Source organism: Chelonia mydas, chromosome 5, assembly GCF_015237465.2.
Source record: "Chelonia mydas isolate rCheMyd1 chromosome 5, rCheMyd1.pri.v2, whole genome shotgun sequence".
Lineage (NCBI taxonomy): Eukaryota > Metazoa > Chordata > Testudines > Cheloniidae > Chelonia > Chelonia mydas.
The window spans coordinates 108,757,240-108,783,434 of NC_051245.2; the positions used below are offsets into that span (position 1 = coordinate 108,757,240).

Below are 26,195 nucleotides of genomic sequence, written 5' to 3' on the forward strand. Positions count from 1 at the left end.
ATTGGCCTCTATAGTAACTTTAGTTTTATATGGCAGCGTTTTTACAGCCTTTTCAGGTGCAGACCACTAGTGGAAGTGTGACATTCCCAGCTTGTGGCAAACAGAGGCTAGGGACACCATCCTTGCCCATCCTGGCTAATAGCCATTGATGGACCTATCCTCCATGAATTTATCTAGTTCTTTTTTTAACCTGTTATAGTCTTGGCCTTCTCAACATCCTCTGGCAAGGAGTGACACTCCACTCACAAGTTGAACTATCATTGGCTCTTTTCTTTTCAATTGCTCGCAATATGCTTGATGACCTACAGAATGTCATTTAAAAGACAAAGTCCCTGAAAAGTTTACAATCTAAACCCCCTCGGTGCAAAACCCTGGGGTAGGAAACATAGCAGTTCCAGCTGCATGACTGCTGGTGCCATGTAGCCTGCAGCACGGGGTAAAAAACAAACAAAAAGAAGCTGTAGTGTCTAAGGGGGCTGCTTCTGTCTCCAGTTAGCCCAATGCGATTTGGGGGTGGGAGCAGAAAGGCTTGCAGAGATTGGGGGAGAGAAGTGGGGATGAGGGATCTGCAGGATTCCTGCCCTCTGTGCATACGTGCCCTCCAATGCTCTCTAGCTAGAAGGCTGAAACCAGGGAGAAGAGATGGTCCAGTGGTTCCTTTTTAGCCGCCAACCTGACTTCTCTTCAAGCAGCTGCTCATGCCAGGTTTTCCTTCTTTGCTCCCTTTGGAGCTCACAGATAGTCAAGAGGCACCGAGAGATCCTGCCCTTGCCTTCTTCATAGATCCTTCCAGTAAGCAGTGCTGGGGAAGCTACCAGCATTCTTGCCAGATTAGGTGAGAACAGACCCAATTGGAGCCCATCACAGAGAAGGTTTGTGCTCACTATCCTGAGATTGTGAGGAAGACAGCTGTTTTGCAGTCCCCTTCTCTATTTCCTGCTGGTTGATGCTCCCAGCTCCAACCCTCTGCAGCTGCCTCTAGAACTGTGCTCAGCTCAACAGGTGGCAGATCTGGGTGCCAGACTCATGTAGTGAAGTGGGGGAAGAGGCCACTAACAGCCAGGAGAGGAGCCTGCACTCTCTGTGTCAGAGTCTCCAGGGCAGATGGGCTGAGCTATGGAAGGAAGCCATTTCGGGAGATGAGTTAAGCCACAAGGGATGGAGGGGAGACCAGGGAACTATAGGAGGAGAAAGGGGCTAACACTTTTTTCAGGGAATTACACTAAACATCAGCCAGAAATTTGGGACAGCTGGGGGGTTGATATGCATGCTGCTGAGTTTTCAATGATTTTTCTATCCATGCTTCACTCACTTCCTAAGAAGAAAACACCCTTGTAATTCACCCCCAAGCCAGAAGAACTGTCTATTGGCTGGGGACCTAGCAGACCCCAGAGTTCTTGATTATTAGGAGAATTGTCCCTGGCCACATTTTTCATAGTGGGAGGGATCTAGGAGTAACAGTGAAGGGAAACTGGTGGGGAGAGGAATCTGGGGAGAGAACTTGGAGAGAGAGAGAGGTTAGGAAGTGGTGGCGTCACAGAGGGGCATGGAAAGGGAAGAATAAGAGTCACAAACTGACAGCAAAATCATTAAAAATGAGAAAAGGGAGGGAATGGGGAAGAGGTGGGATGCAGCAATTGCTCTAGGTACATGTGTGGCCCAGGTGCAGATTCACCACAAAGGGGGGCTCCAGCCCCTAAAAGATGGAATATCTCTGATTTAAACCAATAGTAGGCGAAAAGACCAGGTGTAATGACTAGTCATCATTAGCCTCTGGCCCTTCGCATCAGCAATGCTCGACTGTCTCCAGAGGTATAAATTTCCCCCCACGGGCATATTCCAAGCCACTTCCACATGAGCCCTTGATGCCAGGGGCAACGGATCAGAGGCAAGAGGGAGTATGGCCAGGACAGGCTTGTGTCCCAGATATTCTGTGTCCCTGAGGTCTGGTTTAACCAGCACCCAGGGGCTGTTCAAGCCCCTGCTCACCATGAACGGGGGAGAGGCAAACTGCCTGCTCTGTATCCCTGTGTCGGCACCGGCACTGACATAGGCCTGAATAGGGCCCCAAGTGGCTAGAAGGTAGATTCATCACATGGAAGTGAAGGGTGCTTTTCCGTACAGTTGAAAAGCAGCAGCTTCTAGAACCAACTCTGTGGCTTTAACAGTGAAAAAAGAACATTCTAGGTAGATAGCCAGCCTTTGTAGTGCATCCAGCCTTGGCACGTTTTATTCCCAAGGCAGCAGGGCAGATACACTCAAAAAGCAAACTGCTAGGTTCCATGTAGAATAAAGCAAAACTGCAGTGTGAAAAAAGCAACTTGTCAACTGGGAGAAAACATAATTCTACATGTTAGAGAGAGGACAGTCTTCTAAAATCTAGTCCATGCCTATGCCCCTTCCAGAGTAGGATTGTGCCATGTAGTGCATGAAAAGTCCCATTTGTTACTCCCACAGCAGCCTTATAAAACAAGCTTTCTCTCTCTCCCCCTATATATAAGAGGTCCAAAGTATTATTAAATGTCACCTAAAAGTTTTGGGCCCAGTCCCCTGAGTCTAGTTGAGCTGTGCTTGGTGCAGGAACTGGGGGGTGAGGAATGGTGGGTCAAGACACTTTTCCATTTGGACCTCAGTATATCTTAGTGCAGTTTGGGGTCTGCTTTAAATTACACTGGCTGAAGCAGTTCCCTGGAGACTTCTCTGCCTCTGGTGCATGTTTTACTCTGTTTCCACCCACTCTCACTTGCTCCTTATGCCCAAAATTGGGAGCAGGTGGCACAGAGCTAGTTATGCCAGCTTCACACTACCTAGGGATTCCATTACATCAGAGGAATATCCAACTGCCCTCCTAGACCAGCTTTGCCTCCCCTTGGCATGGTCAGAGTAGCACAAAGTGAACAGAGCCAGGGTCCATGATTTGGCTGTAGATCTCTTCCATCATTAATTTCAATGATGCTACAACTGATGAATAAGAGTTTTAAAAACCCAGAAATACCCTTTGCTGTGTCAGAAACCAGACAATTCAGAACTGTAGAGAAGATCTTTAAGTAAATGTATTTTTTGTGAATCTCTTTTGTTTGTTTTGATTGGTAGCAACAGGTATGTTGTGTAAACTGGCTAGCTAGGATGCAGTTATTTTACAGTAATCATCTTGTATTGTTTTGTGTCTTTTGGGACAGTGGTTCTCAACCTTTCCTGACTACTGTACCCCTTTCAGGAGTCTGAAGCCTGAGCTCACCACCTGGGGTTGAAGCATGTAACTTAGGGTATCTGGGCCCTGGGGCAATTGCCCTACTTGCCACCCATTAACGCTGGCCCTGCACTTGCGACCCCCACATAAACCCATCCTGCAAGCCCCCCCCAGGGTCATGACCTCTTTGTATCCCCAGGAGTATGCCTACTTCTGTATGAGAACCAGTTTTAGGATATGTCTACGCTGCAGTCGGAGATGTGACTACAGCACCTTTAGATATACCCGAGCTAGCTTTGATCATTCGCAGCAAAGTTGCTGTACAAGCTAGCCACTCAAGTACACATCCAGCTGGTGGGTTTCTACAGCTCATGGTGCCTCATCTTCACTGCTATTATGTTTACACTAGCTAAATCAAAGCTAGCTGGGGTGTGTGTGTATGTGTATGCATACTGCTGTCACACCATAAATTGCAGGGTGGACATACCCTTAGGTAGTTTTTTGGGGGGGAGGGGTGGGGGGAATTTAGTCAGCATATAACAATGGCAAAACAACTCATTGTAGTAAAAGTTGTCAAAGGAATAGGATAAATACGTTCTGTGATAAACCCATCACATCTTGGGGTTTAGTTCAATAAATTTTTCAGCTTCTCTCTGGCAGTTATGCTGCAGAATTTATGAGATGGTATTATGGTCCCTTGACAGTATTTCCCAAATACACAGCAATTTAATAAACAATATGATACAAATTACATGTGAATGAAAATACAAACTGTGGCCCCAAAATGCTTTACAATGTCAAATACTCTGTACATCCCGAATAATAGTGTTGCCTGGCCCTTCTGTAGTGCTTTACAAACATTAACTAATTAATCCTCACAACAGCCCTGGGATGGCAGTGTGTAACCTCAAGACTCAGTCTCCTGACTAACTGTTCAAACCAAGTTTTATTAGAAGAAAAACTTATTAAAAAGTTTTAATTGTTTATGGCAAAGAGTTACAAATTAGGATTTGAAACCTGTTTGGCTCTCAAACAATGTAGCCTCGTTGGCAGTATAATTGCTTCAGTTCTGGACTTGGTATTAATCTTTTCCTGAATGTTTCTCAGCAGGTTGAGGAGCTGGAGTGAGCTAACAACTTTTGAGTGGAGCAGCACTGGTAGAGTGGTGGGGAAGGAGGGTGTACTTTGCAAGAGCATGACAAAATGTCCATTATATTTAAAATACTACCAAGAGCTTCCCAAACCAGTACCACTCTCTCTTGTCAGACAGAACAAAACTGGAATGATTTGCTTACTGAACAAACTTTAACTGATCCATTCTTCCCATTTCCAACCCTACCCAAATCTTGTAACTCTCTCAGATTTTAAGTCGATGGGGAGGCACAGACTCCACTCAGTGCGCGTACACACAACTGCTGTCATTTCAGAGAGTTGTTAACCTGACAGAGAGCAGTCCAGTTCTCATCACACACACTTTAGTGGCTTTAGCTTCTTCTAATGCATTAGCTGGAAAATACCATCACACTGACCTAGCTGTGACTCCTCACTGTGGAAGTACAGTGGGATCTGTTCTCCCATTGTGGAGGAATTATCCACATAAACACTCTGCCCATCAAAAGGAGAACAGAACCTTTTAGCCTGAACATGCCAAGACCCTTTTTAACTCTTGGAGAACTTCTCTTCAGTACATTGCACTGAGGATGAAGAATACTTGTTCTCAATTCTTTATTCTTACCTGTTCCCCTAACAGATGCCCTCATCCCCTTTCACCCAATCTCTCTCAGCTATTAAGCCTCTCTAAAATCATTCCTGTCTTGGCCTCCACATACAGCTCCTTCATTCCAATGTGACTTACTTCAGCTCTTCCATGAGCTCCTACTTCAAGCCCCTGCCAGGTTCCCAGCCTGACAAAATGATAACGGGTATATGGGTGACATTGGGAACACTGACCAAGGATCAGGGAGGGAGTCGCTCCAGGTAAGAAGCTCTTCGAACCCCATCCCCCCCCCCGCAAAACTTAAAATCCTGGGCTAACCAAATAGGACCCCTCTAGTTAGACCTTCCTGCTCCCGTCCCAAGTGGCCATTTCCTAGGTGCTGTCCACCGTTTAATAATCAACTTCATAAATTTTCATATATTGCATGATATCCTCAGTTTTACATATTTTGATTTACATAAGTGCCTATCACAATCTGTAGACACACGAACAATAATATATCAGACAAGAACACCATAAACTCCCCAAAGAACAGTCGCTAAACAACAACAACAAAAAACACAACAGCTGTCTTCCTCACTCCACAAAACACTTCTTCCAAAAAGGCCCAAGTAAATAAATGAGGGCTGAAGAGGAACATAATTGGGTTTCTTTGGGTTGGAGAGATGTGAGTCCCAGTGTCAAGGACCCTGCATGGAAAATGCCCTTAGTTACGCATCACAAGTTGCTGTAAATCTAGTGGACTCTTTCATCTGAAGGGCAGAAACAACCATGTAAATGTTAAGTAAGGGCCTGATCCAAAGCCCACTGAAGTCAATGGGAGTCTCTTCATTGACTTCTACAGACTTTGAATCAAGCTCTAAATGTATAAGTTTTCAGAGTACTAATAAAAATGATCCCTCATGGCATGTAATTACTTTGTAAGTGAAGAGAGTATTTGTGTTTATTGGCGTCATTTGTAACAGTGGAACCAACTTTTTGGTAACATGGTGGGTAGCTTAATAAGAAGCAAAGGGTTAATTGGTATGCTAAATGGTTAACTTGTAGAACGACTTGCGAACTGCGAGGATTGCTCTGGAAAGGTTTCTTCTGTTTTGTTTTCAAAACATTAGCAATGTGGGTAGAATATTTTGACAGTTTTTTAATACCATGTAAAAACAATTGTATAATGTAATCATTTAGTGTTTGTTTTATTGTGTGTACCTTCTACTCAGAGGGTTGGCATTATTGTTCCTAACAGTGATGGATACAAGCAGATCATGCCCTATGACCTCTACCATCCCCTTCCTCGGTATGTAAAACAATCAACCAGACGCTAGGATTAGCAAATAAGTTTACTGCTTTTCTCCTGCATTGCTGCTTTTCTGTAGAACTAAGACAATTGATGCTGCCTGCCCCTTGTTCTGAACTCTCCTATGGAATAATCATGAGTTGCTCAAGCGCTAAACTTGTTGCTATAAAGACTATTGAAGCAGAGCTAAAATTACATCAAAGTAAGTTGAAGCAGTAATTCAGTCTGATTGTCTACTGGATATCTGTCTCTCTTTGTCGTCTCCACCCCCCTCCCCCCACCGCCCTTCCATGAATGGTACCTAAACCACTGGCTTTGTGGCTAACTAACTGTTCAACTTTTCCCCCTCAAAAGTATCTAGCATGTGCCATAGTGTATTATATTGCTATGAAAGTGGAACTCCAGATTCTGTAGTTCCATTTTGTGTATTAAATTCTCTTTTAAACAAGTCACAAGCTTATTAATTGTGAGGGGTTCTATTTTTTTAAAATGAATAGTGTTCAAAGGCCCAATCCTGCAAACACTTCCACCTGAGTAACTTTTTTTATGTATGTTTGCACCCAACTTGCCTTCCATGGGTAAATGTACTCACATGTATTTGCAGGATCAAGCTGGGATGTAAATCTACAGCGCTATAGCTTACCACGCACTTATTGGCTGGGTGGACCCTGCTACCATCTACTAAAAGTAAGCGCGCTATGGAATTTTTAGTGTGCCGTAGCAAGTTCCACACAGCAGTTAGTGTGCAGCAAGCTAGAGCGTCATAAATTTACACCTCAGCTTGCGATGAATTAACTCTCCATTAAAATATGGCCAATGCAAGAGAGTTCTGACATATCCTATTAATTACTTTATGGTTAAGAATGTCTTTAAAGCATGAGGGGGTGCTTGAAAATCTCATGTAATTAGCCATGTTTCTGTGTGTCATTAGAAACCTGGACTATAAAAGAACAGGAAATATAGGTCTGTTACATTGGTGATTGTATTAGTAATAGAGTAAGAGTAAAAGCGCTAACAAAGGTGCTCTCCCAGTTGAAGCAACCCCATCAATAACCAGAATCTGCACTGTCTTGAGGCAATAGCTTGAAATAGTATTATTTTCTGCCTTGTTTCCTTCTGTTAGTTTATTGTGTCATTGGGCCTTCTAGCACTAAAGGCACCTACTAGCCACTGTGTTAATCTCGCCTCGGTGAGAAAGTGATCCCTCCCCAACCACAGTGAGTCCTAGCACAGGTACCACAGAGCTCTGCTGTAGTGTGTGAACAAAGGCAGTGCATTCAGATTTGAAATATGGTATAGGACCACACAACAGACTTCCCAGTTGAAATTAGGAGGACATGGAGGACAGCAGCTCTTGCCTGCATTTGTGGCTGCCGCTTACATTGTCACCATTGATGTATGATTTGTATAGTTTATATTTATATGCCAAATGCCTGTCTTGCTCACCTCCTACTAACGTTAGATACACATTTTTGGGTGGGTGAGGGATTTTTTTCCCACGGCTGCATGTTTACATATATGTACACAGAGTTAATATATTGGTCATTTATCTCACTATATTTTATGCTCTTATATAATATATATCCATTTCCTGTCCCTCATTTCTGGAAACCTCTTTTCTCTTTCCTATAAAACAAAAACCCACCAATCTCAAAAATTTACAAAAGATTTAAAAATGGTTGTAAAGGACAGTCATTAATAAGATCTGAGTGTCTTGTGGTAAAAAAGTATTTTGTCTTCATTATGAACAAAATTCTTGAACATTGACAGAAAGAGAGAAAGAGACAGAATTTTATAGATCACAGGATGAACCAGCATCACTCAACAGTGGAAGGACTGTATTTGAGCAAAAAGCATCCTGAACCTGGCAGCTAGACAGAGGTTTTCTAACAGTTAAAGAAAATCCAGAATAAAGGATTGACATGCCCTGAAGTATTTGCCTTTCAGCAACTCAAAAAGAAAGAAAATATCAGTCCATGGGAAATGATCAAAGGCCTGAGGCAGTGCTTCTCAGCTTTTCCGGGCTTTGGTCTCAACCTGTAACAATCCCTTTAGAGCCACTACTTCAACCCCACCACCATTCTACTCTTGGGTGGTATCATTGCACTCACCCCAAATCCACATATGGATTGAAACCCTCTGTGCATGGATCATGGTCAGACCCCTCCTTGGCATCACCATTCCCACTCCAGATGTGACAGGTCTAGAATCCATTTGGGGAAGGAATGGGCTGAGGTTAAAGGGACCAGAGGGAGGATTTAGGAAGACTTGAGGCAGGACCAGGATCAGGGGGATGCAAATTGTCTTCCCTCTGGACCTATAGAGCTTACAGCCCCAGGCTATATTGTCTTTTCTGTTTAGCCTAATCACTGCATGGCTGGTTACCACCAAGTGGAGTAGGTAGCAAGGCTCCACTGGATCTGAAAGGTTGGGAGCAGGTTGAGATGAGGTCTGGAAGGGAATCCTTCAGGAACTTCCCTCTGCCATGCTTTTTATCATGGAGAGAGGATGACGTGGTCCATTGCATGTAATACACTCTTGTGGTACCAGAGTCCTCATTGGGCACCACTTTCTTCCCAAATTTCTTGTAGTTGGTACATCCTCCCTAAGTCTCTGGTGACTGTGACCTCTGCTTTGAGAGCCATGATCCCAGAAACTCTTTCAACAATTTTATATTGGAATAGTACCTGAGGGCCAAATTCTTGGCCAGCTGTTTGTGCTGCTTTGTAGTGCTGAGGTAACACAAGCAGCTGGAAAGTTGCCGTAAAAGGGCAGACTTGGATTCCCATGGAAAGTCCCAAGATATCAGACTCTAATCATCACACTTTTATGTGTGGAAAAATTATTGTAGGTAATTATTAGAGGCTTTTTAACTGTTTGTTAATTCCAATTTTAGGCCTGTATAGGTGGGCTCAACATAACTATGGAACTCTGGCTCTACAAGGGGAGCATTACTGGAAAGACTTCCTAGCAAAATATTTTAAAACTAAGTTCTAAAAATACCTTTTCTTTAACTTCTGCAGCAGTTGCAGAATAGAAGGTGTGGTGTAAAAGTTTTATTGGTACTCCTTTGAGATAAACTACATAACGCATTGATGGCTTTGCCACTGGTAAACAATGTGGCCATTTCACACTGTTGTCAATAAAACCTTTATACAATACAATCAGCCATTATCTAGTGTGTGTGCAGATATACATACATTAGAGCTAGTCAGAAAAAGGTAAGTGTAGTTGGTGAAATATTTGAAAAGAACTGAAAATTTTTCATCCTGTCTGAATTTTTCTGTGAATTTTTTCATTTGTTTTTAATTAAAATGTTGATTTTGTTTTGATTGGGGAGCACCACTCTTGCTTTTTTATTGCTTATTTTTTTATCTCCTGGAATAAAGACTGGAGAGGGGGGAGATTTTAGTTTTTCCTAAAAATGAAATTTTTGTTTTTGTTTGTCAAAAAGCAGACTTTGTTTTGTTTCGTTTTTTGCAAAAACTTTCATTTTAATTGAAAAGGCATTTTCTCCAGAAAAAATGTTTCACTGAAAACTGTTGACTAGCTCTAATATATATTCATTGTGTGGGCAGATATACAGGAATCACCAGTCTGGATCAGACCCAGGGCCCATCTAGTCTTTGATCCTATGTGTGACAATGGCTAATACAGCTGCTTCAAGAGAAGCAATGTCACGCTGTGTGTGTTTGTGTGTGTGTGTGTGTGTGTTTTCTATATACACACACACACACACATTGTTCATGCATATATACAGTATATATATTTTTCTGAAATCTATGTGTATATGTATATATATAGACATTCTCATAAGCCAGAGCACACACATTTCACTGTTTTTTCTCAACAAAATGTCACTTGTTATATGTCAAATTAAAAAGTTCTTCTCGTTACCTCAATAGCAGACAGACAAAAGCAACAGTGTTTCCCAAACTAACCTGTCTTTCTCTAATAGTCACTAACTATATCAGTGTAACGCTAGCTATAGCTTTATCCCCCGTTCGCACACACTTCATCACACAGTCATTTTATTCTCATGAGAAAATTTCTTCCATCTCTGTTTTCCCCTCACCCACTGTGCATATGATGGCTGTAGCAGCTAAGGATGGCATTGCTCCTTCCCCTTGCAATGCAAAGAAGGACATCAGCTTCATAGCATACTGAGGTCTGGTCTATACTAGAAAATTAAGTGGATTCAATTACATCAGTCAGGGGTGTAAAAGAATCCGCACCCCTGAGCAGAGGCATTAAGCTGACCTAAGGCCCCATTTAGACAGCACTAGGTCAACAGAAAAATTCTTCTCTGCCCTGGCTAACGCCTCTCAGGGAGGTGGATTACCTACGTTGAGGAGAGAATCCCTCCCTCAATGTAGGTGGTATGTACATTACAGCAGTGCAGCTATGCTGCTGTAACGTTTTAAGTGTAGACAAGCCCTGAGCTTTCAGCATTTTGGAACTTGGGTCTCCCAATATGTGGCACATAGTGCCAAGATATAATAGTCTCCCTAATTAACATAAATTAAATTCTCTGTGGCAATAACCTGGACTACTGGGTGGGTGGGGGAGAAGGGAACATCTTGTAAATTAAATACTAATGGCAAGAAAACTTTTAAAGGAGCCAGATATAAGAGTGTGTGGTTGTTGGGGCCATACATATAAATGAACAAGTCTTGCTCATAATAATAATCTTATCAAAAAAAGACCACAAGGAAAGGTCAAGCATTTGGGGTGTTTTTACCCCTTCGTTGATGCATTTTTTTTTTTTTTTTTTCAGATGGGAGAGTACTCCATGGACAGCGTGCTCCTCCTCGTGTGGAGGGGGCATTCAGAGCCGCACAGTCTCTTGTGTAGAGGAAGACATTCAGGGGCACATCAGCCCTGTGGAGGAGTGGAAGTGCATGTACACGCCAAAGATGCCCATTGTCCAGCCCTGCAACATATTTGACTGCCCAAAATGGCTGGCCCAGGAGTGGTCTCCGGTACACAGTTCTTTGTTGGATTTTGTTGTTGTTGTTGTTGTTTGTATTTAAGCCAGGCATTTGGAACAAATCTTCTGTTTTGTTAATGTGTGTGAGAATTTAGTAGAATAAGAATGGTCACTAAGCTTATTTACCTTGTGGAATTTTCCGATCTTCCTGCTTCAAGCAATGGCATTTATCCCACTGCAGAGTGAATACTCAGGATTTATAACATTAGCTGAGGAGAATGATGGAAGAGCAAATCGGATCAGTCATGTTAAATAATGATCAGATATAAATGATGAAGTAGAAACATATATGCACAGGCAGAGAGACACAAGCTGTTAATGGACACGTTCTAATACACATTTATCTTGTACTCTTTGTCCACAAGTCAAATATCCTGGACTGCTGCTCTGCAGTCTGAAATATAAGCAGCCATGCAAGCATAGTCATGAAAGTCTTTGCTCTATAATCACTGCTTAGTACCATAGTCGCCACCTGCTTGCCTAACCCTGACTCACCTCTTTTTCTTTAAGACTTGTGCTGAAGTCACAAAACTGGAGGAAAAAGAGGTCTGGGTCCTATTCCAACAGGTCTGAGCTTCGTCAAGTCACTTATCCTCTTTATGCCTGAGTTTCCTCACCGATAAAACTGACTTTAAAAACTTACCTACCTTACCAAAGTGTGAGGTGTGGTAGATTATTATCTGTAAAGTGCTTGGTGATTTTCAGATTAAAGAGTGTAGATATGTGCAAAGCATTATTATTACTCTCTGCTTCTCTCCTGTTTGGTTGGTGCCTGCAGCTTCAGAAACCCACTATCCTGGGGGAAATGACATGCCATATAAAAGAATTCAACTTGAGAAAATGCATGGAGTTTAAAGCCCAAATTGTTTCCCACTCTATACAGTGCCATGTTCCAAAATATTTAGTTGTTACACTCGTTAACCCATAAGTTCCAGTGCCTTGTCCAAGCAGAGCAGACGTGGCCACAGCTGAAACTGACAAGGTGTTAGTGAATACATCCAGTATGGGACTGATGGCCAGAGGCCAAGTGACCAATGCTGAGAGAGTTAGTAGAGTGACACTGAGAGAGAAATCCAGCCGCTGAATCTCTAAACCAAACAATTGTGCAGAACAGAAAGGAAAAAAACAGCGATTGTTTGTCAACTTTGTCCCTAACCAGTATCAAACAAGTAATCTATGGGCCAGTATGGGCTGTTTCTGATCCAAGTTTTTCCCTCTGATGCTGTTACATTATTGCTGTATACTCCATTTTTCCCACAGGGTGGTTTTAAAAAAAAAAAAAAAAAAGCTACTTTGTACTTTTTCTTTCAGTGCACTGTAACGTGTGGCCAGGGGCTGAGATACCGTGTGGTGCTCTGCATTGATCACAGAGGGATGCATACAGGAGGCTGCAGCCCTAAAACAAAGCCTCATATAAAAGAAGAATGCATTGTACCTACTCCTTGCTACAAACCCAAAGGTAAAAAGGCAGATGAATCTTTATAGCTCTGCCACATTAAGGAGCTGTTTATGCTTGTTGGCTGCAAGTTCCCAAGTCTGTCTGAATGCAGTAATTCATGACTTTCTATCAAGAGACTCTGCCGTTGCTGTACCAGTTTGGATGTAAGTGGTGGTGTTTGAAATGCTGGCAACCTGTAGATCTTTCAAAACAAAACAGATCTTATTACTGTCAGTTGGTGATCCACCAACCTAGAAAAAAATCCAAATTCAACCCTGATGTAAGTGGGTGCAACTTCACTGACTACATCAGGGCTAAAGTTGGCCCATAGTGCTTTATTAAAGGGAAACAAACATGTTTAAAGTGACTGGTTTAAACTTACCCATAGGTTTAAACAGCATTCAGACAAATCAGCAGCTTTAACTAAGCTAGAAGCAAGCGCTGTATGTCCCATAGAGAAGCTCCTATTACTAGCCAGGCTACAAGATTGTACAGACTTGAAAATCACAACAGTTTTATGTGTAGAGAGCCCCTTGCTGCTGCAGAATTGAATAGTCCCTGTCTTGAGCCTCAGACAGCAAGTGATATTGGGAGGTTCCCCACTTTGGTTTAGGGGAGGAGGAAATGTTGCTGAGGCATATTGATTTCTATAAGGCAGCTATTTGAAGCTGCTCATGGGGTTGGAATGTAGGAGTAAATCCTGGGGTAAATGGAGTAATGGGCAGGGAGCAGGTGCAGCAAAGGTCCTTGATAAATTATCACATGGTTCTATAATTATATATAGATGGATATATATGGATATAACCACATGGATATAACTTTCTCATGCATGTGATGTGTGTAGGTCAGTTTATTTTTAATGGAAAGTTTCCTGGCTAAAATACGATAAATATGACTTTCATTTCTCTGAGTTGGAGGCTCCAGACCCAACATGATCCACTCAGAAATAAAACTAATATAATTTTGTAAATCACTACGGATAATACACATTAAGGGCACTTGAATGGTTGAAATCGAATAAAAGTGGCCTATAACTTTTTAGTGACCACAAATGGAAAGAAGAAAGTTGGAATTTTTATTTCCATACTCAATGGCCAATGATAAGTGAGAGCACGAATGCCAAGATGCCAACCCTTGAAACCTCTGCTGGTGGGGCTCCTATGGAACCCCATCCACATGGCAAAGCTATTCTTCTGATCCAGTATTCTGTTCTGTCCTGTTCTTTGTAGGTTCTTATGCCACCCTCATCAACATAATATCTGAGTGCCTTCCAGGAGCACATTAAGTGATGTGACCAACATCTGTGACATGTAGTTCATTCTTTCTCTTATCTCCCCAGAGGGGAGAATTGTGCATGCAGTGTAGCATTTTGGTTTGGCAGAGTTTTGTTTTGGGCGTGGGGAGGGCTTGGTGTGATTTTAAAAATACACTCTGCTGTCCTTTTCAGGTCAAATGCCTCCTCTTTCACAGTTGCCCTTTCAAGTGCCGGGTGGTACAGTTTCCTGCCTCATGCACTTGCAGGGCTGAAACTTGCTAGAAATCTATCCAAAAAGAGGTGATTTGCTTAATAAATGTAAAGTTATAAATTACAGTTGAACGAGTCAATACCTGTGGCAAAGTATGCATCTGCTAGTCAACGCTTCAACAAAGCCTGCCATTGCATTCTGAAAATGGATTACCACAGGGCAGAAAATCAGTGATTATGGCTGGTCAAGACTATAAGAAAAAAATATAGAGCAAGTCTTTATCTTAATATACGTCTGCTAAATAAAAATGAAGGGTATGCAGTTGCTGTAACTTATCCCACTCTTAGCTCATTAAAGCTGTTAGGTGTTTCATAATGTACTGGACAATCCTAGGGAAAATGTAAGATATCCCTAAGTTAAATAGTGATTTGTGTTTTTTAATGCTAGGAAGGATGTTCATATATCAGAGGGGTAGCCGTGTTAGTCTGTATCCACAAAAACAACGAGGAGTCTGGTGGCACCTTAAAGACTAACAGATTTATTTGGGCATAAGCTTTCGTGGGTAAAAAACCCACTTCTTCAGTGGCTCTGCATGCTATGCATCTGAAAAGTGGGTTTTTTTTTACCTATGAAAGCTTATGCCCAAATAAATCTGTTAGTCTTTAAGGTAGCACCGGACTCCTTGTTGTTTTTGTGTTCATATAGTTGTCCTCCTGCACAACACAAGGCATAGAGTTTAAGAGTTTGTATTAGGCTAAAAACATGAATCTATTGTAAAAGCAGGGGGCTTTTGTTTTATCTCCAAAGTCTTGGTTTCTTCACTAAATTACTTTAGAAATTGGTTTTGTTTCATTATTTGTAACAAGTTATTTAATAAAAGTGAACATCTCTAATACAGAAGTGTTTTTTTTTACAGTTCAGTTTATTGGAACTGATTTTACCTACTTCTCCCCACCAACATATAACACTGTTTTCCCCTCAACCCCCAAAACAAGGAAAGGTTAAAATAAAAGTCACTTTGCAGTCAGCTGTGTAGAAGAGCACAAACTGCTTTTTACAAGATTTTGAATTCAAAAAGGAAAGCAAAAGAGTAAGATATGGCTTTCCAAACCTCATAAAAATAAGCTATATGGTATATAAATAAAAATATCTCTTACATATTTTGGATAACAAATGCGGTAAACTAAGAGCTGTGCGGGCACATATTCATCCTAAATGTCACTAATAAATATATCAGAGTAGAATCCTGGCCTGCTATTTCTGGAAATGAAGGCATAATAACTGTTACGGCACCCTTTCTCCCCAGCCACTGGTTTACTCCCAAAAATCTTTGTATTGCTCAGTGAAGCTGCAGTAGCTGTGAAATCAAATGGCAAGTTATGATCCCTGTACATTGCTAATGTTGCTGCTGACGGTTTCAGTAGTTTGCATGTTTATGCAAAAATTCCAATGTATGCACCAAGTTCCTGAAAATTCTCATGTATTTGGGGTGAAATTAATTCTCTGCAGCAGGCCAGCTTGAGGTGTATCTGCCACTTAAACCCAAAAGGCTTAAATGGAACTCAGCTGGTACATAGACCCTGCACTGGTTCTCTCTATAGGGCTGAATGCCACTATTTGTGTTTTCATCTGTTTTTTCCTAATCCTGACCCAAATTACTCAGAAGAAATGCAGAGCTGATTTCAGAGAAATTGTGCCAAATTTGCTGTCTAAAACCAGAACAGCTCCATTGACTTCAATGCAGATACTCCGAATTCACACTGCTGTGAAAGTAGAATTTGGCTCATAACGTGGACTTTTTTTTTCCCCAAAAGCACCTTATTATATTTAGTGCAGATCTTGGAGAATAAAAAGCATCTGTACTGTTTTCTATCAAAAATGACAGAAAAAATATCCAACTCATTTTTTTAAATCCACATAGCTGATGAACTGATAAGCTTAGAGTCAGAGAACATCACTGAACTATTTCACTCTGGTTTCTCTGTTTCTTGCAGTATCACTCATCAGATGTGGATTTTCTTCAATGTCATAATCTATCAAAAGTGAATTTAATGTACTTTATGAGGCTGTAAAATTTAAAGATACACACAGGGCTATGCAAGGTTAGAGTCAGCAACAATGTTAATATGGAGATTGCTTTACCCCTCCCCCCCACACACACACACTCCGTGGAAAGTCTTTTGGGGTGCGTTCTTCACAAGGGCTTATGTATTACTTAGGCTCCTAATAAGCCTGATTTTGAGGGCTTATGTGAGGTTAATTCATGCCTAGGCTTGGACTGGCCCCCTGCACAAAAGTGAACTTCCCCCTTTGTTACTTGAGCAGATGAATTTGATGCACTGCAATTTCCAATTATTTGTCTCCGTGGGGGAAGTACAATTATTGGCAGTGCAGTTATTGTGCAAATACAGAACTCAAAGCCAAAACAGCCATCATGAATATTGTAGCTCTGCAGTGTAGATGAAAATCTGATTCTCCCCCTGGATGTTAGAAGAGTTTTTGAAAAATACTTTGCTAAAGTGCCCACCTGTGTAGACCACTTGGCTTTCCTCTAAAATGGCATTTAATTTGCCATTCTAGCATTATAAAAACAAACTCTTTCTTCACAGAAACTCTATATTTCTTTATAAACTGTATGTTCTGTACCATAGTGGAGTGTCTCTTCTCTCCCTTGTCCCCTTCTGTGCTGCTCAGTATGCACATGTACATCCATACACACAAGAACATTACAGAAATGCAGATATAGTCACTTACAGAAACAAAGCAGTGTGCATAGCTATATGGTTTTTGTTTTCATGTGCCTGTGTATGTTCTCTAGAGAAACTTCCTGTGGAAGCTAAACTGCCATGGTACAAGCAGGCACAAGAGCTGGAAGAAGGAGCAATGGTGTCTGAAGAACCATCGTAAGTCTTAAAACATAATTTGTTGAAAACACGCTATGGTCAGATCAGGATTCAGGGCCTGCATTAAAATAATACTCTACCTTGAGTCGTATTTGGTTCTTTCATTAGGAAAGAAGGGCCTTATTCAAATCCTGATTAAATTAATGGGCTTTAGTGGAAGTTGTATCAGGCTCTAGATAAGAGCTGGAGAAACTGAGTACAGGAGTATGGTGTACGTTGAAGATTTAGACTGAATTCAAGCAAACTTATAATCATGATGCCGTTTATTTTAGGGCATTTAAAATAATACTGTGTGGAAAGTCTGTCTATGGTACTTGTATGGCCCTCATTACCATGCTATCTGAGCATCTCACAGTCTTTATTTATCCTCACAACATCCCTGTGAGGTCGGGCAGCACTATTATCCCTGTTTTACAGGTAGAGAACTAAGTCACAGAGAAGTTAAGTGACTTATCCAAGGTCAGAGAGGAAGTCAGTGGCACAGCAGGGACTTGAGCCCAGGTCTCCCAAGCTAATGCCCTAACCACTGAACCATCCTTCCTCTCAAGTGGACACAACACAATAGTTTTGGGAAAGTACAGGTTGGACCAATGACCAGCATCACTTTAAAACTAATGATGTTCAATCACATTCTTTACAGATCCTACAGTCCTTTCACATGCAAACTCCTTGATTTCAGTGGGAGCTCTGTGTGGAAAGGCTGCAGGATTAGCTCTGTAAGATAGTGAAGTGACTTAGCAGAGAAAAATACAGAAGCATCCAGCAAGGGCTTTTTTCCTCAAGGGCTAATGCAACAGTAGCAAGTGAAATTAATTACCATAAGCAAAAAATAAATCAGAAAACTCTACAGCCTTAGGGTTTGAACCAATCCTGGTATCCCTACAGGGGTTCTTCCCCTTAGTCTTCCGAGCATCTGGTTTATAGTTCTTCCCCGTAGTGCCTATGCAAAGTTGATCTTGGTTAACACCTTGTTCCCCAGTGACGAGGTAGTATCCCTGCATCATGAGGCAGGCACATTTGAACAGCAGATTGGGCTACATGCATAAATTAAAAGTCAGAACACAGGATTTCCTGAATGAATGTCCCTATGCCTTTTCTTCTAAATCTATGCATTTTTTGCATTCTAAACCACACAGATATTTTGTTCCTATTCATGCTTGTAATGCTTCTATGGAAAAATTAGCAGTGTAAGTAAAGGAAAATATGCAGTTACAGCTAATGCTGCAAAATTAAAACAAAACATTTCAACAAGAACCTAAAAAGGGAGAAAAAATGCTAAATACTTTCTCTTCAATTGAGTACCTGCATTCCTAGTAAAACCAGTAGGAATTTTGATTGCACCAGGATTGCAGGAATCTGATCCCAGCAAGTTCGTGATGCACATAAAGTTAGAGCCACAATAAGAGAGATGCTTCAGCCAGATTGAACTACAGCATACTGTATGTGCGGTATTTATTCACAGTAGGAATACAGTAATAAATATGGGATTATGAGTGGTTTTTAAAACCATCAGAAACACACATTTACCACCGTTCCAGTGTGGCGGGATGGAGGGCGGGGGAGAAGGAAGCATGCTCATTATGGTATTTGTAATTTCTCTCAAGAAGTTTTGTGGCCCTGCTGAGACTGCCCGCATTTATCCCATTACTTCCACCGCCGCTTCCTTCTCATAGCAATGTAATTGTGCTCAAGATGTTTAATAAATTACAGTCTCTTAGACAATCTGTTTATTGACAATTAAACATCTTTAGGACAATTAAATTGCTATGAAAAGGAAGCTTCTTTAGAGAAATTACTAATACATAATGAGCATGTTGCATTTTTATTTTATTTGACATGGGAACAGTGGTAAATGTGTATTTATAATAAATTCTTGATAGTTTTAATCAGAATGGTGCAGTTAAACACATGGCTCCTTCCACCGTAACTACAGCCATCTATTAGGCTCATAAATGTTATCCTTCATGGAGTAAAATTGCAGTTCTGGCACAGTTAATCCAAACTGAAGTAGATTATAGTTGGAGTACTGGTATAAAGCAAAGGAAATGTATAATATTGTGCTCAAGACAATAATTATTTTTACCCCATCTTCCCGATATACAGATGAGTTCCAGCTGTAGCATGTAATATGGTGACGTGTATACATAGTCTTTTATGTGCTTCATATGTTCAGTTTGTTCATGCGTAGACAAGATCCAGAAAAACACATGAACCTATTTGAATCTTTTTTAACTTGTGGAGAACAGTTGGTGATTTCTTCCAGCTTTTATTTTTTTTCTACCATATTAAACCACTCCTCTAAATATGTATTTAACAAACTATAATTACTCTCTAAAAGCATAATGAAAATGCTGTATTGTCAGCAAATTTATAAAAAAGGAATCATATTGCTTAAACTGAAATATGATGATGATTTGAAATGCAGCCCACATTTCTGCTGGAAAGTGACGAAGGGAGGAGGCTGTGATTTTAGCCTATTGACCACAGTTCTAAGCTGAATTTTGAGAATTTAATTTTGACATTGCTTTAAAAAAATGTGTTAATTTGTTTTATATATTATTACATTCTTTTTTTAATATTAACATGAGGGATTTGTGAACTGCAGCATGGCTGGATCTTAGCAAAAGGTGAATGAATTGCAAAGAAAATACTGAAGAGGTCTTTTCAAAATACTCTGGAGAAAAAATGAGTATATGATCCATGATATAAAAACAGGGCTTGGGTTATAAGATGAAAGGAAGCTAAGAATTTTATAATATTTAAAGTGTGGTTATGATACCTTCTTACAGAACAGATCTGCTCTTGTTGTGTATGTAGAGTCATATTTGCTCACTTTAGTGACCAAATTAAAGTCCCGATCCTGCAAAGATCTGCATAGGCAGATCCTGTCCCATGTGGAACATCAATGGCGCACCATTCTGAGCTTATGCTAGAAACCAGGGTGAAGTGTTCTACATTTTACTCCTATTAGCCCTGCAGAGTCAGCACCGGAGTAAAATGTAGAACACTTTTACAAAAAGTAGAACACTCTGGGAGAGTGGGCAGGTTTCTTTTATGGCCCTTGCGTAATCAACACAGTTATTAAATAAGATCCTACCACAGAGTTTTTATTAATGGTGATTAATAGATGTGAGACAGCGTTGCAAAAGGTCCATCCATATTCAATCTTCTACAAGCAGAGATGTCCAAATCTTGGGTTTTAGTTTGGGTCCCTATCTGGTGGTACATGAGGCAGAAGGAGCAAATCTTAACCTTCAGATCCCAAGCTGGGTTTGCTGGGCTGGAATTACGAAAACAAAACTGAGGAAAATTTACTCTGGACTTGTTGAGATGCTGTAAACTGCTGGTTTTATACAGTCACTTGTCAGAGTCTAACACACAGGAATTACAAAAAAAATACCAACATAAACATTCGTTGTTAAGTACCCAATAATACATGACAGTGAGTCTGACAGTCAGTATACACACCTCTCGAGTATACTGAGACACAAGCTAGAATCATGTGCCTCAGCATATCCACAGTGTGCATATTTTAGCACCCACTGGAGTATTGTTGCCCTTATTCTTAAATTTATTGGGTAGGGTAGTGGGGTGGGGAAAGACACATTTTTAGACATTGGGCCAAATACAGCACTGGTATAAGAGGGTGAATGGAGTTCCAGCCTCTTACACCAGTTCTGAATTTGAACCACTGAAATATGATCATATATCTATGAAAATTCATCCACCTAAGAGATACAGTTCTGTTTTAACATGTCAACTCATTGTAAACATTGTACAAAATAGCTCCAAAAATGTTGCAGTTTTACCTCACCATCTCTTATTCATATGGCGGGGAGAGGAGAGGGCTTCCAAAAGGAAGCCATCCATATTATTCCACTCCATTTAGCTGAGCTCCAGTAGCAGGATTTCATCTGAGAAAGTTTTTTGACTTCTCCGTTGAAGCCCCCCTGCTCAGCTCAGGAGAGCAGGGCTGTTGGCTTCTCCTTTGGAGCCCCTCTTCGCTTTTCATTAGGAAAGGAGGAGAGGAGAAGAGGTGAATAGAAGGAGAAAGAGAAGGGGAATGGTTTTTAAAACAGAAGCCCCTGTTATTCAATTGAGTGGCAGATTTGGAAGTGTAGTGATCTGGTTGGTGAAGAGACTATACAGTTTTGATGGCTGTGTTTTCTTGAAGACCGTTATAAGGATTGGAAGTCTCTTCAGCCAGTCAGACTGCTCTGTTCATCCATTCCATGTCCATGAGATTTTCCTGCCTACATTGTACCAGCCCATGATTAATTGTGAATAAATAGTAATTCTTTCAATATATTTGACAAGATAGCTTCTGTCATCTCTAATATGCTATGAAGCCATCAACTCCTGCCTCTGTTTTGTTAATAATGCCAGCCATTGTCGCCAGTTAATCCAATTTCCCCCAAGCACCTTCACTCTTTCTTCTATGCCATCCCATAAAAATCCATAAAGCCACTACATCATCAGTCATAAAGTTTACTTCTGTCCTGATTGCCTACCAGACACATAGCAATGTCTGGTCAGCTGGTGCATTGTGACTGTGGCATTATATTAAACATGGGTGTTTCACAGTTACATCCCTTCCATTTGTTTGTTGTATCCTCTTGTTGTCTGTGATCAATGCTAAATTTGTAAGATTCTAGGAGCAGTGACTCTTTTTTAAAAATTTCATATGCATACACTATCTAGCATAACGGGACCTAGCTGTCTGATTGATTCATAGAATGTAAAGCCAAAAGGGACCATTATGATCATCTAGTCTTACCTCCTGCATAATTAGGCTTGGCAGAATTTGATTTCAGTGTTTGTTTAGAAGTATTTTTATTATCAATTTAAATTATCATAGATGCACAAAGTTATGGGTTTTAACCATTTGTTTTTGTTTATTTAAATTTTCACCGTTTCAGGAAATAATTGGGGTGGGGGGGTAGGCGGTAGAACAATGGGGGTGGATCAGACAACCAGCTCTGGTGCTCCCAATTCAAATAGGATGTTGATAAATGGGAGAGGCTCAGAGAAGACCCACGAGAATGATTAAAAGATTACAAAACATGCCTGATAGTGATAGACTCAAAGAGCTCAATCTGTTTAGTTCAGCAACTAGAAGGTTAAGGGGTGACTTGATTACAGTCTATGCGTATCTGCGTGGGGAACAACTATTTTATAATGGGCTCTTCAATCTAGCGGACAAAGGTGTAACATAATCAAAGGGCTGGAAGTTGAAGCTAGACAAACTCAGACTGAAAATTAGGCATATATTCTTGAGAGTGTGGGTAATTAGCCATTGGAACAATTTGCCAAGGGTTTTGATAGGTTCTCTATCAACTGACAATTTTTAAATCAAGATAGGATGTTTTTCTAAAAGATCTGATCTAGGGATGATTTGGGGACAGTTCTATGGTCTGTGTTGTATAGGAAGTCAGACTAGATGATCACAATCGTTCTTTCTGGGCTTGGAATTTGAGTAGTTTTTTAGTGACCGTAGATGTTGAGATTCAAAAGTTAGTTTTATAACCGTTAAAACACAAATTGTCAACATCACATGTTTAAATATAGAAAGTAAATATCCTTACATCAAACTCCTAGCTCTCAAGTATCATTTTTCATACTCTGCCTATCAGTAAATTTCTTTTATTATAGATGGAAATATTTTTTGTGTGTATGTTGAAATTGATGTTTATCTGCATTTACCAATAAGCATCTAATCCTTCCAAGCCTATGCATAACACAGGCCATAGGATTTCTTTTCGCCATGCTCCTGAAATACTAATGTAATAATAATAATAATTAATAATGAGTTAGACACCTTTTATATGAATGAACCTAGAATGAAAAGAAAATCACATAATGGTTATTAAAACTATAGAAGGTAGTTCTAGAAGTATTTGTGCTCCTTTGTCATTACATATATAATGTATCTAATATTACCCATTTGGGGAATGGTCATTCACCACTCTCGAGAAAATCATACATGAGGGATATTTATATCTATGTGAGAGCTCTTTCACTGGGGCTCAGTTTTACACCAACACGCTATGACAGCCAGAGTCAGAAAGAGCCGCAGACATGACTGAAAAGGTATGGGGTGCTCTATTTTTAATCAGATTGGTTTTGTTGGGAAGGTGGGTTTTTTGCTGTGTAACTCTTGAAAAACACTTTTCTATGTTAACCTGATACCCAGCTTTTAACATTGCTATAAATAAACCTGGTGTGAGCCATAAAAAACAGAGGGCAAACAATAATATCTGGATGCCAGATGGCACCAGCTTAGTGATGGGGCTGATTCAGTAAGAAACAAAAGGAAATTCCTGACATGCATCTGTGTGAACAGAACCCACAGGGAATTTCACATAGGCAGAAAGATCAGTGTACCAGAGTCACCTAAGCACTATTTCACATTCTTAAATAAGATTTTTGTGTATGCAAACATTCATATATAGTTTATCCCATTTTTCCTATTAAAATAGTGCATCTTTTAGATATTTTTTTCCTATTAAAATAGTGCATCTTTTAGATATTTATACATAGAAATTGACTAATTACAGGTTAAAAGTGAACTAAAAGTTGTTCCGACATAGACTAAAAATACTAAATATATGATTTTTTAATTTTTTTTGCCAAATATATTGATTGAGCAAGATGGCACTAATGACACACACAAATATTACCAACAGGACCAGTCTGTCAGTGCTTCTCTCCATCAATTTCAGGAAACAGAAGAAGAAACAAAAGCAGGGAAAACTTCTTCCCATATTGGGGTTTAATCGTATCCAATTAAGCTGTAAGTGCAGCTGCATAAAAGAACATACATGTGTTAAACTAACATTAGATAATGTTTGTGTCTTTTCATTTAGAAGGATCCCACAGTGCCTTAGGGAGTTAACGTGTATAGTATGTACATACTGTATATCAGATTGCTGTATCCACTACTGGGGAGAAAAACAGTAAATGTTTAACACTAAACACTGAGACTACAAAATGGTGTGATACAACGTGAAGAAAAATATTACATTCAATTGAAACTGCAAGGAACATGTAGGGAAGAAGAATGTACTTACCCAGATTGGCATTTGACCAGTGTGTTTGGGCTATTCCAGGCAAATGGAGCCTTGGGATCTTGAATGACAAGTGATCATGATCTTGTTTTATATCTCATCTGAACAATGGCACCTCCAAGTGCACAGTGCTCTTTGTGATAATGCTGTGGCATTAGTTCAGTACTTACTCTAGGGGAAAAGTGCCACGTATTGAGAAGGAGAGGAGGTATTGTGGTTAAGTGCAGGTCTGGCAGTCAGGAGACGTGGGTCTATTGCAGACACCTTCTGGGACCTTGGGCAAGTCACTAAAAGTAGCCACTGCTTTGGGGTATCTTGATTTTTTGGGTGCCTAAATTGACACCTGTGATTTTTCAAAGGTTCTGAGCACCCAGATCTTAAGCTGAACCCCAGAGTAACCCAAAGAGGATTTAAAAAAATGTAAATGGTATCTTAAGAAAGGAACAAAAGGAAGCATAATGGAACAGATAGAGGAGTGGCAGTGAGGAAAGGGAAAAGAGGTTTTCACCCTGCACCTTAGATCATGTATGTTCTGTCAGTCAATATTCATTCTGATTCTTCATAATATACCTGGATACGCAGATTCTCAAGGAGCAGCACCCATGTACGTACAGTCATACAGAATGGTCTGGATCTCCCCATAAAGACAACAGGGCCAGCTGTAGGTCTAGGGTGACCAGATACCAAGTGTGCAAAATCGGGACGGAGTGTGGGGGTAATAGGCGCCTATATAAGAAAAAGCCCCGAATATCAGGACTGTCTCTATAAAATCAGGACATCTGGTCACCTTATGTGGGTCTCATCCAGTGTCCACTGAAGTCATGAGTTAACTGTGAGTCTTGGATTAGGCTCTATGTTTCAGCCTCCCACTTCACCAGTTTTCCTGCAGCTACTTTCACAAAGCATGCACTGCTGCTCAGCTGCCCTCTAGAGAGTTTTGAAGTTAAATTAATGTGATCATTTCATGACAAAACAAAGTATGGACGTTCTCACCACCAATATCTGTTTAAAATAGCAAAGTCCATTATGTTGTTTTTATAAATGAGATGATCTTTGGCTGAAAAGCCACATTCTGAGTGCCAATCATGTTGAATTTTGAAATAAATTTCCTTACATAATTATAGAAGATCTGAGATCATGCTATCTAAACTAAGAGGGAGAGAGATAAAATACTATGCATCATACCGCATGAGACAACAAGAGAGCTGTCATCTTGTGTTTTGAATATGAGTCTGGAAAAATTAAAATTGAATTTAATGAGGACCTGTTTTCAAAAAAATTCTGGTGTCCACAATTTGGCAGGTGCAATTATTTCTGCATGCAAAAGCCTACATATGCAAACAGTGCTAATATACACAAAGTAGGTAAATGGATGTGTATCTAATTGGCATGCACAGCTGGGTTTTCACATACAAGCATTATTCACTGGCACATGCAACTGATTGTATGTGCAAACTGAAGGCTGGATGGTGGGACCTTTGAACATTTGGCCCACTGTTATTTATTGCCTTACAAATTCATGTTCTATGTTGTTTTTGTTTTAATTTCCCCATTTCCTTAAAATATATTTTCATCAAGGTTTGTTAGGTATGTTACAGAACCAATGAGGCAAACTCTCATCAATCCAGAGTAAATCTATTGAAGTCAATGACGCTACTCTGGGTTTATTCAACTTACCAATGTGCACGGTTTGGCTTGCTGTATTTATTACATTTTTATGAACCTTGCGTAAATACTAAATGGTACAGCAAAAATCTTTTCGGCTGAAATGGGTCCTGTGCACTATGCCCAACAGCAGCAACTAAGAAATCCTATAGGAAAATACACTGCCTCTTTTAAATACAGGATCGGTCATTTTGCAAGGAGCCTAGGAAACTCTTGTAATAGGAGAAGGCTGTGTGGCCCACCAGATGAGTGTCTGCACCTAAAAGGAACAAGTACATGGCTTTCTTTAAAAGAACCATTTATTTTTAACTCATATTTTTCTTTGTCAAGTATTCCACTTTTGATCCCAACCCTCCCCTTTTACGGACTAGTCAGTGCCACTAATACAGAGACGCCCTCTGGGGGGTGGCAGACAGTGGCATCCTTCAGACTTTCCCACAGCTGGACTCCATAATGTCAACTGTGTTC

At 40.4% G+C, this 26,195-nt stretch overlaps 1 protein-coding gene across 7 annotated transcripts in view; it reads left to right on the forward strand.

The window, feature by feature from the left end:
- The window catches only part of ADAMTSL1 (ADAMTS like 1), a 674,175-nt gene that overhangs the window by 524,808 nt on the left and 123,172 nt on the right, over nt 1-26,195 (forward strand). For 5 of the 7 annotated variants that reach the window (XM_043546994.1, XM_043546995.1, XM_043546996.1 and 2 more), the window contains 4 exons: nt 6,148-6,198; nt 10,976-11,180; nt 12,500-12,647; nt 16,911-16,995. In XM_043546994.1, coding sequence (XP_043402929.1) covers nt 6,148-6,198; nt 10,976-11,180; nt 12,500-12,647; nt 16,911-16,995 — 489 coding nt within the window. The remainder of the gene's footprint in view (nt 1-6,147; nt 6,199-10,975; nt 11,181-12,499; nt 12,648-16,910; nt 16,996-26,195) is intronic. The other 2 variants (XM_043546998.1, XM_027824155.3) reach the window with 1 other exon arrangement.